Genomic DNA, 15,747 nt, shown 5'->3' with positions numbered 1-15,747 from the left:
CCATTCGAAATTTTATAGGGGTCTACAAATGAAAAAAAGGTTTAAAACCACTGAGCTAGATTATAGGCGTACCCGGAGAGTGATTAAAGTATGGGATATGCGTGTACACAAACTCACACTTTAATTTTTTGCACTGCTCTATCCCCTTCCATCAGGTGATCTCAGAACATACCAGTAGAATCAAATCCTATTCTATGGTACCGCCCAGAATCTCTGTGCTTCAAACAGTAAATGAGTCCAAAGTGCAACAGTAGCTCACATACAGCCTTGGCCTTCAGAATCTGCTGAGGAATGCTGGGCAAAGTCGAAGCATCAAGGACTCAAAAAGTAGCAGGTCCTTCACTTCTACCTGCACAGCTTCCAGCCAGGAAGGAAGGACATCAGCTTAATATCACGACTGAAGGGTGGCATCTCTAACCTGTCCCTCTAATACAGCAGCCAGTGTATTCGCCCTAGTCCCAGTGAGATGCTCAGATCCATAACCTTCTAGTGAGTGGTGCTTACTCCTCCCATCTCAAAGAGCAAAGAGAATTTTACTGCCTGCTTCTCTTTAAAATTACCTCCTGCATTGGTGTGGATATGATCGTTATGAAACCTTATTCTCACTCCAGCCCCATACAAGTAGGGTCTATAATTCTCGTTGACTTTGGTTTGGAGAGGAATTAACAAGTTGTATAGAGACTCTGAGCACTTTTATAACCACGGACAGCCATCACCAATCACACCCGGGAGTCATGGCTCATAAAAGTGACGCATGACACGTCCGTGGGGCATAGCTACAAAGATGAAAGTGGTGCAGTCGCACCAGTGCCCATAATGTTATGGGGGCCCATTAGGTCACTCGACCTTTGGCCCCATTGTAGTAAGGCCACAGTCTACCTATAGGCAGACGAGGCTCCAAGGACACAGCAGGACATGGCCTCTCTGCCAGGGAAGCACTTCCACGCGCACCCCAGCTACTCCCCATCCCCAGCATGAGTAAGGTCACGGCCACAGCTCCTCAGACATTGAGCGACTTGGAGCTGCTCCTGGCAGCACCTCAGGAGCTGCTATCTGGGGCTTCAGCCACGAGAGCAGCAACCCGCCTGACTCCAGGTCAGCACCCTGCCCACCTGCTGGTCCATGTCCGACCCCTACACAGGTCTGCTACCCAGGAAGACCCCAGCCCCTGCCCTGGCTGCTGCTGCCTGGATTCACACATTGAGGCAGTGAGGAGCTCATCTGGAAAAGTGTGGAGGGTGGACTGGGCAGTGTGGGAGTTGTTGGGAGCTGACCAGCGGGTGCAGGCTGAGTTGGGTTGGGGGTGCAGAGTAGGGGTGTGGAGTGCAGGGGGCCAAAGGGGGATCCCCAGGTCCAGTTGTGGTTGAGCTGAGTGGCTCCAGGGAAAGGGTTGTCAGGAGGTGGGGCCATCTTCCAGGGTAGCCCATGCCTGGGGCAACAATCAATTTCTCTGATATTTCCTACAGGGATGTGCTGTGACATATATCAGTATCCCTGTCTCTTGTTCTGATGACAGCGTGTGTGTTAGAAAAGAGCCCCTGCCCATCCCCCACCATCATCTCTGTCTTGAGGTGGCAACCCTCTAGCCCCCAAACCACTGCCCCATAGCTGCTGCCTTGCTGCAGCCCAGGTGCTCGGGGGGGAACTAGCCTTACCCAGGCTGTGCAAGGCACTTACACCCTGCATGCGAGCAGTCTGCAGAACAACCTGCCACAGGACATTGCCTGGAGTCTGGGCAGGCTGGATAACGAGGACACCAGCTTGTGACACAAGAACTGCCCTGCCCAGCAGCCAGGCCAATATCCTGCCTCCAGCCGGGGTTGATGCTTCAGAACTAGATCAAGAAATCTAAGCAAATGGGAACCCATCCATTGGGGAAGGTGCTTCCACCCCCTGCCCCACTTATTGCTTTGTTTGTGCCCAGAAGCATGAGGGTTGATAGACAAACTCTTGGAAGACTACAAGGGGAAATTGACCGGGTTGGCTCTTCCAGCTATTTTGAAATAAAAATCACTTTATTCCAGAACAGGTATTCCAGCCAATTTCCTCAGGTAGACAAGTTCTTCATTTTTTGAAAGCTACTGACAATAGCTGTGAATCTTCTAGTTATCCATATAAATGGATAATTCTTGTTTGTCTCCTACCAAACTGTGAAACTTTAACAATATGCTGTGTAATGCAAAATATCTTTAGCCTTTTTAAACTTGCTGCCTCTCCACTGCCATGAGTGTCCCACTTGCACGGGTGGGTGCCCACCGCAAAAAAGGGTTACCCCCAATTTACCATGTCTATAACGTTAATTATTGTGTGCGCCTTTCTTAAGTCCCCTCTGATTAATTTCCTCTGTCAACTACAGTTTAATTCTCTCTTCATTCAACAGTCTCTCCCTGCCTCAATCATTTTCATTATCAATCAGAACCCCTTCTGGTTTTGCTATTTCTATTCCCAATGGGGGAGGGGGGTTGGGGAGGGAGGATTACCTGAGCTGCACACGCAATTTGAGTTGAAGACACAGTATATACATCTATGGTGTTATGCTAACAGTATTTTGTGGGATGTCCCTATATATCCTACCTCTTTATTCTGTTGATTCCCCGCATACTGAGCAAAGGTTTCCAATTTCCATTGTACTTGTCAGAGGGGTGCCTAGGGTTCTGTCCTGTTAATTTAGTAGTCAGCAATGTAGAACTCAGCAATGTGTATGAGTAGTCCAGATTATTCCTTCCAACGTGCCTTAACTTGCATTTGTCAGCACTGAACTTCATCTGTCTGTTAACATGTTGCCCAGTCACCAAGCTTTGTTAGAGCACCCTGAAATTTCTCACGTAAGTTTTTTTAAAAATGAATATTTATATCCCTTATGCTTCAGCGTTTAAACCAACCACAAACTGCTGGGATTTGGAACACACTTCCCTATGGAGAGGTTATTCTGTGGTTGTCCGCTGTGGTATTGCACCTTCCGGTGAAGCATCTCGTACTTGCAGTCCAGTATCCTGTCTCAGACAGTGGCGTGAATCATTGATTTAATCTGGTGTAAACAAACCTTAATTAGTGCTAAATTAATTCATGAGTTTTCAAAACAAAATAAAGTATATGTAGCAAAGTATGTTGCAAGTCTACTGATGCACTTACGATACCGCTCTGTCAGCACACCACTCAGCATACGTGCATCAAAACAAGAAGTGAAACTAAAGGAAAGTCATTTTTACAAACTCTTCTAAACCCTTTTCTGGCCTCTTGGGGTTTTTTGTGTGTAGTTATTATAAAGAACTATATCAATTTGTTAATAATAATCGCTCTTGGTAGAGAGGCTCTTAAAAAATCTGGAGTGCACTTAAGAGTTTCTCATATGAGCTTTTAAGCAATTTTACATGGTTTACACAGTTTTATCATCAAGCTAACCAGTGACCCCCGGAGAACAAAAACCTTACATAACACTGTTTAAATACCCCTCTAGCAATTTTTAACCCAAACTAGTATCCAGGGGAGGGAGTAGCACATGTAAACACTACACTTCAAATATTCCAATAAATATAGACATTATTCCTCCAGTTTTGCCTTTGTCTACCTGGCAACCGCATCAATCTGTGGTGATAGGCTCCCCAATTCTCCCATGCATTCCCCCTGCTTGTTCCACATGGGGGATATTCACCTGGAAATTCATGGAGTCTCCAGTATCCTTTACTTTTGCTTTGTTGAATGTATGATTTTGCTTTTTTTTTTTTTTTTTTTTTTTTTTTAATTCTTTGCATTTCACTAAGCTTTAGTGTGGAGAAATAAAGTAGACTTTTAAAATTCTTTCAGTCTTACTCTAAAATGGTGTTCGAAGCAAAGGTAAGGAAACAATGAAAAAAGATTAACCTGCATCTTTATAAGCTTTAAAACAATGTTACCTGTGACTATAGTTTTGACAAAAACGTGTTATAAAATATATACTGAAGAGTGAGAAAGGAACATCAATTGCTATGAATGTGCCATATGGCTGAGTTAATGTTGCTGTGGAAGCCTTATTCTTTGAATTTCCTGACACTCTAATGGTTACTTTGGAAGTTACTCTTTAAGATAGAGAAGTTTGATATATTTGTCAACCCAAAAGCTAGAAAACAACAATTTTACTTAATTGTTGTATAAGCGTGTAAATAGAATGTTTCTGTGTGTAGACAGCCTGCAAAAATGTATAGAGACAGCCTGTATATTGTGTTCATGGATTTGTGGAAAAGAGGGATATGTTCTGATTTTCCAAATTGGTAAATGTATGCGAAATTTTAGATTTTGGAATTGGGAAAGAGGGCCCCTAACCTATTCTTGAACCAAGGCCCTCTGAGATCTGGCTAGGCCATGGCACATCCAAGATGTGCAGAAAGTGCTGTTAACTGCTTTTCTTTCACAAATTCATGAACAAGGCTCAAATATACATCAAGGGCTGCAAAGCATGTGTTTAACCACAGGAATAAACCTGTCAGAGGCTGACTCAAGTGATGGTTGGTACCACAGTCCCAGTAAAGCAATTCTGCAATGACGTTATCATGCTTTAAGATTTCTCAGCGTAATGAGATCAGATCAAAGCAGTGCCTCTTCCAGCACAATTTCTACCAAAGTGCACATCAGCCCATGTGAATTTTGTCAGAAGAGATTAAAAAAAAATACCAGGTTTGTCTCTTTACAAAACAAATGTTATCTTAAACGGGCAGGAGTATTTAGGGGGATTTTTTTTTTTTTATTTTTACACTGTCTGAACTGTCTAGGTGCAAGCTTCCAAAAACCTTCCTGGAAAAGCTCTGTTAAAATGTGTTCTAGCGATTGGAGAGGTCACATTTTACTCCACCCACTAGATCAGGCTCCAAGCTTGCAACTTGCCATTGATGAAATGTGGGACACAAGAGGAAGGACAGAGTATCGCAGATCAAGGGAAGAAAATCCATATTCGAGATGGGATCATTTCATAGGTTAACACAGTGGTTCTCAAACTTTTGTATCTGTGACCCCTTTCACACAGCAAGCCTCTGAGTGTGACCACCCTTAAATATAAGAAAAAGTTTGAATTTGTAACACTATTCTAAATGCTGGAGGTGAAGCAGGGTTTGGGGTGGAGGCTGACAACTCACGATCCCGCACATAGTCTCACGACTGCCAGTTTCAGAACTGTTGGACAATCTGGACACAGGAGATCAGGTTTCACGAACCAGCTCTGCCTCCTTGCATGACTCTTGGTCAAGTCCCTGGATGGCTTGATGCTCAATTAACATAAATCAGCCACAATGATTTACACTAGCTCAGAATCTGGCCCTTCATAACTCTGTGCCTCAGCTCCCCACCTGTAAAATGGGGAGTTACACTACCTCTCTCTCACCCTTTGTCTGGTCTATTCAGAGCGTGCGTTCTTGTGGGCAGGGACTGTCTTTTACTATCTATCAAGCACAAAGGGGTTCCAGGCCCAGGTGGGGCCTCTAGGCACAACCCTAGTGCAACTAATCCGTTCTTTGAAACAAATTCTGCAGTCCTTAAACAAACAAAACCCCTACTGAATTCAGTGGCAGCTTTTCTTGATTAAGGATGCAGAATTTGGGCCATTAGCAGGAACCACGTTTTCCTGAACCTTACAGTCTGTTTATATTTCCAAAGAACAGAGCGCGGCAAAAGCGCGAGGGGAGGGAAGACCCAATCTTTTGGAGCGACTATACCAGTTTACCCGATAAAGCCTTTGGCTGTTCTAGCCATCTCTCTCTCTGCCACCTTCCTTTCAACCTTACCTGCTCAGCTCTAGCCTACAACAGAGGCGATGGTGCTCCAAACTCAAGTCCCACCAAACTGCAACAGAGCAAGTTAACCTTTTCTACAGCATAATGAAAGAGCTGCATAAGCAACAAGGTAGAGGGACTCATTTTTCAAGCTGGGCAGCTCTCACTAACCGTCCTGTGTGTTAGCAGTGACTTTCTGTTTATTGCTCTTCTGGTTTTCAAATTATTTTAGCTGCTCCTAAACGCAAAATGGCAATGGGGAGGAGGTGGTGGGGAGCGGGGAGATGTGTGTTGATGTCTGTGTTTTGCTGAGCACCGACAGCTGCGGTCCTCTCACAGCATAACTTGGTGATTGTTTTTGGTGCCGGCAGGATGAGTGGAAAGGAGCATAGCTCAGAAGTGTCAAGAGTGAAATTAATCCCCTCCAACCTAAGCTGGGGGAGAAAAGAACTGTGGAGAATTAAAATTTGCCAGGACCGTCTGCTCCGCAAGAGGAACTGGCCCTCGAAACTCTATTGTTAAATAATCTGCTACTGATTTCTCCACTCCCCTCCATTCTCCAATTACTCACGGTCACCCCCTCCCCAGCTTCTCCCTTTTTTCCCCTCTTTCCTCTGCTACTGTGTAGTCCTCTTATGTACATTTATAACATTATTATTAGAGCACCCCATTCTGCAAACCCTGCACACAGGGAACTCCCACTGGAGTCAGAGAGTTCCCTGCACAGTTTATAGGTTTGGTCTCCAGCTCTGCATGTATTATTCTGTAATGTGCTTTGCTCTACTTTTGGATGAAGGAAGCTATAACAACAACCACCAGTCATAGCCTCACTGTCCTCATTACTGCTCCCCAGGGTAACATGTTGAAAAATTCTCAGCTCAGACACAGAGCAGCCTAAAACATGCCCAGACCTCGAGGTAGTCTCAGGTTTCATCCCAGCAGTTGGTTGTCTTGATGGACCATGATCAGATTTCAGAGACAGGATTTGAGGTGACCAAGCAAATGACTACACTCGTGAAGCTGTTTTAAAGAGGAGCCACCTACGAAGTTTTGCAGCAAGTTGTAGTTAACCACATTGATTAAATCCAGGCTTTGAAAGAGAAGGTTCTTATTAAGTGCTCCATAGTGAAACCGCAGTTACACAGGCTGTCTAATGTAAATCTAGGTATTTCAAAAATAATTATGTTTCAGACAACTTATGTGCCGTGCCCATTTTGAGCCAGTAACAAATACTGTCACTCACATGCACTTTTTTCTCCATTGGTTTCAATTTATTGCAGGTTTATGTCTGCCCAAGATAAAGTTTGACGGAATCAGTTCTTGCTGTTAGTTTTCCCATCACCATGACCACTACTGAAAAAACAGTTATGATCAAGCTTCTACCTTTAGTAAATAGCAGTACAACCTGACAAAAGAAAACCTCCAGGCATTCCTAAGTGTCAACCAAATGGCTTTGTTCCCTTAAGCCAAGCCAATATAAGGAAAATAACATGGATCTAGGAGAATATTAAATAGAACACACCACCATAAACGCAATAAGCCACTGATCTTTAAGTATCATTGCTACAGTACAACAGATGCCAGTTTCAGACTACTTCCACTGCAAAACACTACAGATAATTATGGTGTTTACTGATGGACTATACTGGTTTTAAAGTTACAAATCTGCTGTTATCATGCCTATCTTTACAAACTAAGCCCAGGAGCGAGATATTCAGATGGCATTTTTATGCTTCATTCATCTTGAAAGTACAGAAGACGAAGACACTGCTAGACAAGGGCGAGAGAAGGACCCAGGACATATGGGAAATTCAGAGCGGATTCAGAAATTAACTTCCCCAACCAGCCCCTACCTCTGTCACTCTCCCACACCCTCACTCACTTTCACTGGGCTGGGGCAGGGATGCAGGAGGGGGGTGCGGGCTTCAGCTGGGGGTGCGAGCTCTGGGGTGAGGCCAGGGATGAGGAGTTTGAGGTGTAGGAGGGGGCTGGGGCAGGGTGTTGGAGGGGTGCAGGCTCTGGGAGGGAGTTTGAGTGCAGGAGAAGGCTCTGGCCTGGGGCAGGGGGTTCGGGTGGGGTATGGGCTCTGGGCTGGGGGTGCAGGCTCCAGATGAGGCCAGAAATGTGGGGTTCAGGGTGTGCAAGAGGGCTCCAGGCTGGGGTTGTGGACTCTGGGATGGGGCCAGGGATGAGGGGTTTGGGGTGCAGGAGGGGGCTCCAGGCTGGGACTGGAATGTGGGTGGGGGGGATGAAGGCTCTGGCTGGGGTTGTGGGCTCTGGGGTGGAGCTGGGGATGAGGGGATTGGGGTGCAGGAGGGGGCTGGGGCAGGGTGTTGTGGGGGTGCAGGCTCCAGGAGGGAGTTTGGGTGCAGGAGGGGACTCCGAGCTGGGGAAGGGGGTTGGGGTGCAGGAGAGGGTTTAGGGTGCAGGGTCCCGGCAGCGCTTACTGCGGCTCCCGGGAAGCAGCAACCAGGTCCCTGCAGCCCCTAGACACATGGGTGGCCAGGGAGGCTCCGCACGCTGCCCTCGCACCCACAGGTGCCACCCCCGCAGCTCCCATTGGTCACTGCTCCTGGCCAATGGGAACTGCAGAGCCGATCCTTGGGGCCAGGGCAAGGCGCAGAGCCTCCCTGGCCGCCCATGCATCTAGGGCAGTGGTCTCCAACCTTTTTATGCAACCCAGGATCTAGCCCGCCCCTTCCCCGAGGCCCTGCCCCACTCACTCCATTCCCCCATCCTCACTCACTTTCACCGGGCTGGGGTGGGGGGTTGGGGCTTGGGAGGGGGTGCGGGCTCTGGGCAGGGGCCGAGGGGTTCACAATGTGGGAGGGGACTCTGGGCTGAGCATGGGGAAGGAGGTTGGGTGCAAGAGGGGGTGCAGGCTCTGGGAGGGAGTTTGGGTGCAACTCTCTGGTCCCGGCTAATGAGAGCTATGGGGGCAGTGGTTGCAGGCAGGAGCAGCATGCAGATGGAGACCCGGGGCCCCGGGGCTGCATTGGCCGCTTCTGAGAACGGCGTGGGGCCGGGGCAGGCAGCGAGCAAGCCTTAGTGGCAACCTGGCTGCACCGCTGGAGATCGCAATTGGCTGGGAGATCCTCTAGGATTGACCATGAGCTCGCAATCGACTGTTTGGTGACCACTGGTCTAGGGGCTGCAGGGACCTGGCGGCCACTTCTGGGAGCCGTGCAGAGCTAGGGCAGGCAGGGAGCCCTCCTTCGCCCCGGGCCCCTGCTGTGCTGCCAACCGGACTTTTAATGGCCTGGTCAATGGTGCTGACCAGAGCCACCAGGGTCCCTTTTTGACTGGGAGTTCCACTTGAAAACTGGATGCCTGGCAACCCTGCTCGGGGACCTTGTTCAATGGCCAGTAATGCTATAACATGTTAATGCATCCTCCAGTGGACATCACTGGCTCAGACATGTCGTGCTGAATAAAGGGCCTGACCGATAATTTCAGTATGTTTGCATCCAAGATAAACCATTTGTGGTTGGCACTGATGTCCTATTAAGAAGACAGCAACAGTGGTTCAGTAGGAGGTTTATAGTTTCTGATGGTAAGAAGAAAACCTTGAGGGAAGTTTGACAGGTAGGCAAAACATTTCTTCCCATGTAATAGGAATGTTAACTAACCACATGGTGCAACCATGGCAATTTTAATACAATTAAACATTAGAAACGTCAGCCACTGATTCAATTTCTTGAGTTTGGCCCAGTCTAGAGCAAATATCTCTTCAGTAGCTAGCTAGCTGAAAGGCTTGATTTAATGCTGGAATCAGAAGACATTTGTGTGCAGAGTCAGGATTTTGTTGCTTCTCGAAGCTACTGTACTTTAGGAGAAAATGCTGGGGTTTTAGAAAGGGGCTTTGCTCTTTACATGTGAAGATGCATACTGCAGACAACCACTCCCTGTAAGCAGAGCTTTTACCCAGACATTTTTACAAATATGCCAAGTCCTTTGCATCCAGCGCTCGGGGCCTGAGCACCCCCCTCGGCTTGTTATCTGCAGATCACAGCAGTGCTGCAAGCTTAGCGAGTTATGAAATTGGGCTGGACAGTCACAGCCCTGCAACATGAAGTGTTCTGGTGGTTCAAAAAGCCCTTCTCCCTGCAGAGATGGTCTAAAGCAAAACACAAACACAATGGGAACTCTTTCCTCTCCGCCTCTGCCTGCTAGCTCCTTACCCATCCTTTTGATTGATCTTAACCCCCGCAGCCCACCTCTTTCAAGGCCCTTTTTCTCCCAAAACAAGGCAAGGGGTTTCTTGCACTTCTTTACATTTTCCTGCAGTCACCGACCTTATGTCATGTATTTATTCCATTAAATGGCTCTGCCTAACTAGAGCAACAATTTAAGCACAGAAAGATGCCCCAGTTCCTGGGTATGTGGGAGCTACGGTTGTAATGGCCCCTGCTGTAAGCTCTCTCCTTACCCCGCAGGCTGTTCTGAGTGGCCTAGTACAGCAAGGTACTAGATACCCTCAACTCCAGGGGGAATGGAGTGCTCAGCACCTTACAGGATCAAGCCCTATAATAACATGGTCCCGCCCTACTATCATTCCTGGCCTTCCCACTATCACCCATCCTGTTAGAATTAGATGAAATTCATCTAATTCTAAGTGGAAGTTACACTTTTTCCCATTTATTTCAATCATTCCAGTGTGTGGCTGTGTACAGACAACCCCAGTCAAATGGGAAAGCACATGACAGAAAATTAACAATGAATGGGTTGGAGCCCATAAAAATGCACTTGACGAGCTCTAAGCCTTAGCACCACTCCCGTGGCATTTGCACTTTTGCCTGCGGGTCCATGTTTCTTCCTCCCTGAATCAATGTAAAAAGATTCTGAACCAGTGGAAATGCAACCCTAAACCGGATAAGCATGGAAATATGAAGAGAAACATGCAAAGCCTTGCTATGCCCCCAGACAACTATCCATCTCAAAATGTGCAGAAAGCCACTTCCTGAAACAAAGAATGGTTTAAAACCAATTGCATTGCCATATTAGTCTTAAAGAAAAAAAACATTCCAACATATTAGGAGACATTGCACGCCAGCCGTCAGGAGAGATTATTCGCTGTGTCGTCAGACCTGCGCACCATCCTCTGCCTTCCCCGATGACCCACACCTTGGTCCAGTGAAACAGACTTGCTGCAACCTGGCTTCCACCAGGTGAGACACACAATCCAACAAAGAGTCCTGCAGTGTGTGTGATCCAGGGCCGTGTGTTCCGAGTAACCGTTTTATTACAATGGTTTATGCATTTGTAATTCAGTATCGAAGACTCAGACAACATGCTCTCTCATTGTTCTCTACAGCAGGTTGGAATTCTTGGACAGAAAGCACTTATCGTCAAAAATAACCTTTTTCTGCAAAAATGAACTTTTGCACACCCACAACACTCCCCCGCCCCCACAATTAGGTTTCTGCTTTTTAAAAAAAAAATGCTCAATAAAAACTGCAAATGAAAAAATAAGCCTGTTAGTTTGCTTTCCAATCTTTGGGTTTTGGTCTTCCCTTTGGTTTTGGTTTCCATAAGGCTTGGGAGGAGCAGTTAACCTAAGTAGTCAGTGGAGGGCAGGGGGAGTATGTGGACCAGGAGGCCTATACAACCTGAAGGGACAGGTGCTTATTTCAGGTTACTTTTGTGTGCTCATTTACCATTCTGGGGGCTGGGTTTTTTTTGCTGTGCTGTTAGGTTGCACAGCTTAGTCACTAGGAGAGGTTAGATTGCAAGCTCTTTGGGGCAGGAGCCATTTCTTTGTTCAGAGTTTGTACAGCGCCTAGGACCATGGGGTCCTGGTCGGTGACTGGGGCTCTGGGGCACTACGGCAACACAAATAATCAATGATAAGGGAGAGTTTTTCCAAAACTGACAAAAATGTAACTTTAAAAAAATCACCGGTTTCTAAAAAAGTATTTGATTCTGCAGAAAATTTCAAAAAGCGAGAAGTGAGCTGCTTTCTACACAAATGGAATGAAAATCATTTGAAAACAGTAGCTATTTTGTTTTGTTTTTCCAAACAGCTCTATTATTTACCCTATTGTTAGAATCCCTTCACTAAATAGCTGCATCTTGGAGCCAATCATCACTGGCTCATGAATTATCCCTTGTATTTTAGTTAGAGAGAGACACACACTCCATATGAGAGAATATCAGCCTTTAGTTTCACCAAATCCCTGATTGCACTGGACTGGCAGCTGGATGCCTATTCTCTCTGTCCCCTTGCACCATCTGCCAATTGGCACCAGCCTTCCTGTCTTCTGTTTGCTTTCTCTCCTCTCCTCTCCCATTCTCATCTTGTTTTCTTTAATTTTTTCCTTCCCTATTTCTATTTTGTTGTGTGCGTTCTCCCCCGCCCCCCCTCCCCAATTCTCTCACTAAAAGGAAGGTTATTCTCCATTGAGGACTCCATGGGTTTTCAACTACTGGTTTTCAACCTTTTTTCATTTGCAGAACCCTAACAAAAATTCAAATTGAGATGCAGACCCCTTTGGAAATCTTAGACATAGTCTGTGACCCCAAGGGTCTGTGGTTGAAAACCACTGCTGTAGACTACAGCTGGCCTCATCCCTGAGCTAAGTGAGACACAGGATGAGAAGGGTTTCAGAGTGGTAGCCGTGTTAGTCTGTATCACCAAAAACAACAAAGAGTCCTTGTGGCACCTTAGAGACTAACATTTTTTTAGGATGAGAAGGGAAATTTGTGCTAATATGCCTGCCCCTGCAGCCCTGTAAACAGGAGAAACTCCCATGACTGGCTGTATTGGGAGCCACCGCAGGATCAGGGAAATACACCACCTGCTATTTAACCTGCACATGCCAGGATGTAGTATAGGGCAACGCAAGTCAAGGGTCATGTAACTGTTCCCACCTCACTGCTCCTTGCCTTGCCTAGCCTAGCCTAGGCTGGAAAACACTACACCAAATCCTACTCTCCTCTACCCCAATGCGAATAACCAGATTTGATTCACTGATTTTATATGTCATACACATGCACACTGTGTGTGTGTGTCTCATCTTTAATTGTCCTAAATAACCCATAACATGCACAGGCAGCCACATGTCAGTTAACAGTTACTGAACCCCATAAACCATAAACCAACAGCAGACCACGGCTTCATAGCCTTAAAACCCGCCTTTGGAGTCCCTAACAGCCTATCCACAACACAAACTATTTTATTGAACCATAGTTTCATCTTAATCACAATGATACCAGGTAACTGCTCCCTGTTTTGTTGGGTGGGTTTTTATTCTATCCATCTGAACAGCGCTGGCCTGTATATTCTTCTTCAGGAAGGTTTTTAGGGAGATTCCTACTGCAATCAGACCCCAGCTGTGTACAGCAAGATGCCTAAAAGATGGATTAATAAGCTTATACGGCAAGTGGTAGGAGTGACTAGGAGGAGTTCTACCAGCCAGCAAAGCCACACACACTGTGTAGTAGCAAGTTCTTAGGCATCACTAGCCAGGTACAATGTGACTGAAAGTATCTTTCGGGGATCCCAGTTTAGCTCCAATGCAGATTAGGGACACAAACCCACAGTTAATGATCCATCCCAGATGGTAGAGTCCTATTGATATTTAACAAGGTGGAACTCAATAAGGTGCTTCAGAAAGGTAATAACATTCTGTAGAACGTCGTAAAACCTATCGAGTGTAATAGCTTAAGATAGCCCTTCTGCAGGTTTGATATTTTAAACTCAACCTACCAATTTCTGCAAGAGGGGTATCATTCTCAGTCACTCTCCCCCAGAAGGTTATTTTTTACTAAACTCTACAGGACTTTTCCCCAGGGGATCTGTACAGACACCTGCAAACACAGACCTGAGCATCACTGGACTCAGTAAGGCATTCAAACCACCAGGCCCCCAGTGACTTCTCTGTTCAAAGGACAAGGAAGGGTGTGTATCTGGCTCAGAATCAACCCGGCCATCCCCTCCCTCCCAGCAACCAGCACAACTGGTATTTTATCATCTATAGTTATGAATCATGAAGAAAGAGGCAAAGTCTTCAGCAAACACCTGTGTGGTGGTCAAAGGCTGGCTGGCAGAAAGCGGCACAGAGCCAGGCATTGGGTACACCAGGTCTGTTGATTCACTGAGAAAGGGAACCGTGGCTACTTGGCAACAAAAGCCCCACACAGTTTGCAGGGAGGAAATAAGGACAGGAGCAAGGAGGCAGAGCACCCAGCCTGACATGGATGGCCCAGCCCAACACCTGCATACCCCAGCGCTGCCTGCTCGCCCACCCCGGCAAAGTAATGAAGTGGCATTCTCATCTGAGCGTAGGGCTTGATCTGCACTGCAGCTCACACAGACAAACCGGCTGAAGTAGCCGGGGATGACATCAGCATTCATAAGTCAGCCCCAGAGAGCGGGGGGGGGAGGGGAAGCGAGGTACCCAGGCCCTCCCTGCTGGGACTCCAGGGCACCCTGTCTTTCCTGGCACCCCATCGGGGTCTAGAGCACGGCTTGGCCCGGCCAGCTGCCGGATCGGGGCCTCACCCCTCTCCTGGGTCGCCCCCTCCCTCAAACCGTCTCCTGGGGCATCTCCTTCCCCAGCTGAGAGACCTTCCTCCTGCCCTGCGTCGCCCAGGGGAGCGACCTGGGAACCCCCGGACCCTGCTCTCGCGGCCCCCTTCCAGAGAGCCCAGCGGCCGGTTTCCTCTTTCTCCAGAGCCCGCAGTTTTGCAATGGCCCGGCCAGGGGCCAGCACCCGCTGCAGGCTGGCCGCTGAGCTCGCCGCAGCAGGGCTCTCCCCGAGCGGGCGGCCACCTGGCCCAGGCAAACTTGGACGGGACCCCACCCTGCCCGGGCGGCTGGCGGAAGGGGAGCAGGTGCAGCCCTGACCCCCACAAGGCGGCGGCCGCCCAGGGACCCCAACTCCCCCGCATGCTCCGGCCACGCCGCTCCCCCGCCCCGGGCGGCAGCTGGGGGGCTCGCTCCAGCCCCGCGCCCTTACCAGGTGCCGAGCAGTCCGCGCACAGCTGGTTGCCCGGTCTCTGGAGCAGCTCCTGCAAAGCCTTCCTGGGCTTCTCCTTCGCCATGGGGACGGCGCGAGTGAGAAGGGCTCGGCTCTGGCTTCTCTCCTCCTCCGCTAGATGAGCTTCATGGGGCTGGGCTGGGGGGCGCTGGAGAGGCTACCTCGCCGCCGGGGGCTGCTTCATCTGGCCCCGGCTCCGACGGGCAAGGCGGACCCCCCTGGGCAGCAGGGCGCTTAGGGCTGCCGCTTCCCCATCCTCCTCACTGGGCGCTGAGCAGCCTCCAGCCCGGCTCTTTGCACGGGGCTGGTTCCGCGTTCCTCCCGCAGCGGCGGGGAACGGTCCGCCTTTCACAGGAGACCCGAGCCGGGCCCTCGCCTGGCCAGCCTTGTTCGCCCGCGACCTCCAGTGGCGAACCCTCCCTCCTGCAGGCGGGCACCCCGGAGCCCCCGGGGTGCGAGAGCGGCGCGCTGCGTGGGCGGGGGGCCAGGGCCAAACCTTCTTCCCAATCCCACCTTTTGCCCCCGAGTCTGCAAAGGCGAGTAGCCCCACCGGCTTCACGGACACCACAGCCGAGAGGTTTCAGCGTGAGCCCCTCCCTGCCTGTGCGTTGGCAGGCTGGGGCCCTCGGCGCCATGGATCTGTCAGGGCACTTTCTGATTGCCGTGAAGGGCTGCCTGGGTGCCGAGATGAACCTGGACAGATCCCTTTGCAAGGCTGGGGCCTTAGTTTGCATGAAACCAAAGGGGGTCACTCGCAGTGCATAAAGTTAAGTATGAGCAGGGCCTTCTTTTGTGTTTATTTCAGGGGATGTTTTGGGGGTTGATATTTCGGAATTTCTTTTTTGTTGTTGTTGTTTTCTATAGATGATTTAGTGTATTTTTGTTTAGTAAAATTAAAATATCTACCCCCTCAATAAAAAAAAAAAACTTGACTGATGTCCACATTTTTTCCCCTACCCTCCTGCTTTTTTTTTCTTCTTGATTGACAAAATTTCAAATTAAAAAAAACAAAACTGATTCATTTCTTT

The 15,747-nt window shown here is 48.5% G+C and overlaps 1 protein-coding gene across 1 annotated transcript in view; it reads right to left on the bottom strand.

The window, feature by feature from the left end:
- ADAP1 (ArfGAP with dual PH domains 1) overlaps window positions 1–15,401 on the bottom strand; it is a 103,297-nt gene extending 87,896 nt beyond the window's left edge. The window contains exon 1 of the mRNA XM_073362062.2: window positions 14,699–15,401. Within this exon, the coding sequence (XP_073218163.1) occupies window positions 14,699–14,783 (85 nt within the window). The 5' untranslated portion in view covers window positions 14,784–15,401. The remainder of the gene's footprint in view (window positions 1–14,698) is intronic.
- Between the last annotated feature and the right edge of the window lie 346 nt (window positions 15,402–15,747).

The sequence above is a fragment of the Lepidochelys kempii genome, chromosome 10, assembly GCF_965140285.1.
Source record: "Lepidochelys kempii isolate rLepKem1 chromosome 10, rLepKem1.hap1, whole genome shotgun sequence".
Lineage (NCBI taxonomy): Eukaryota > Metazoa > Chordata > Testudines > Cheloniidae > Lepidochelys > Lepidochelys kempii.
This window is presented reverse-complemented; position numbering and strand designations above follow the sequence as displayed.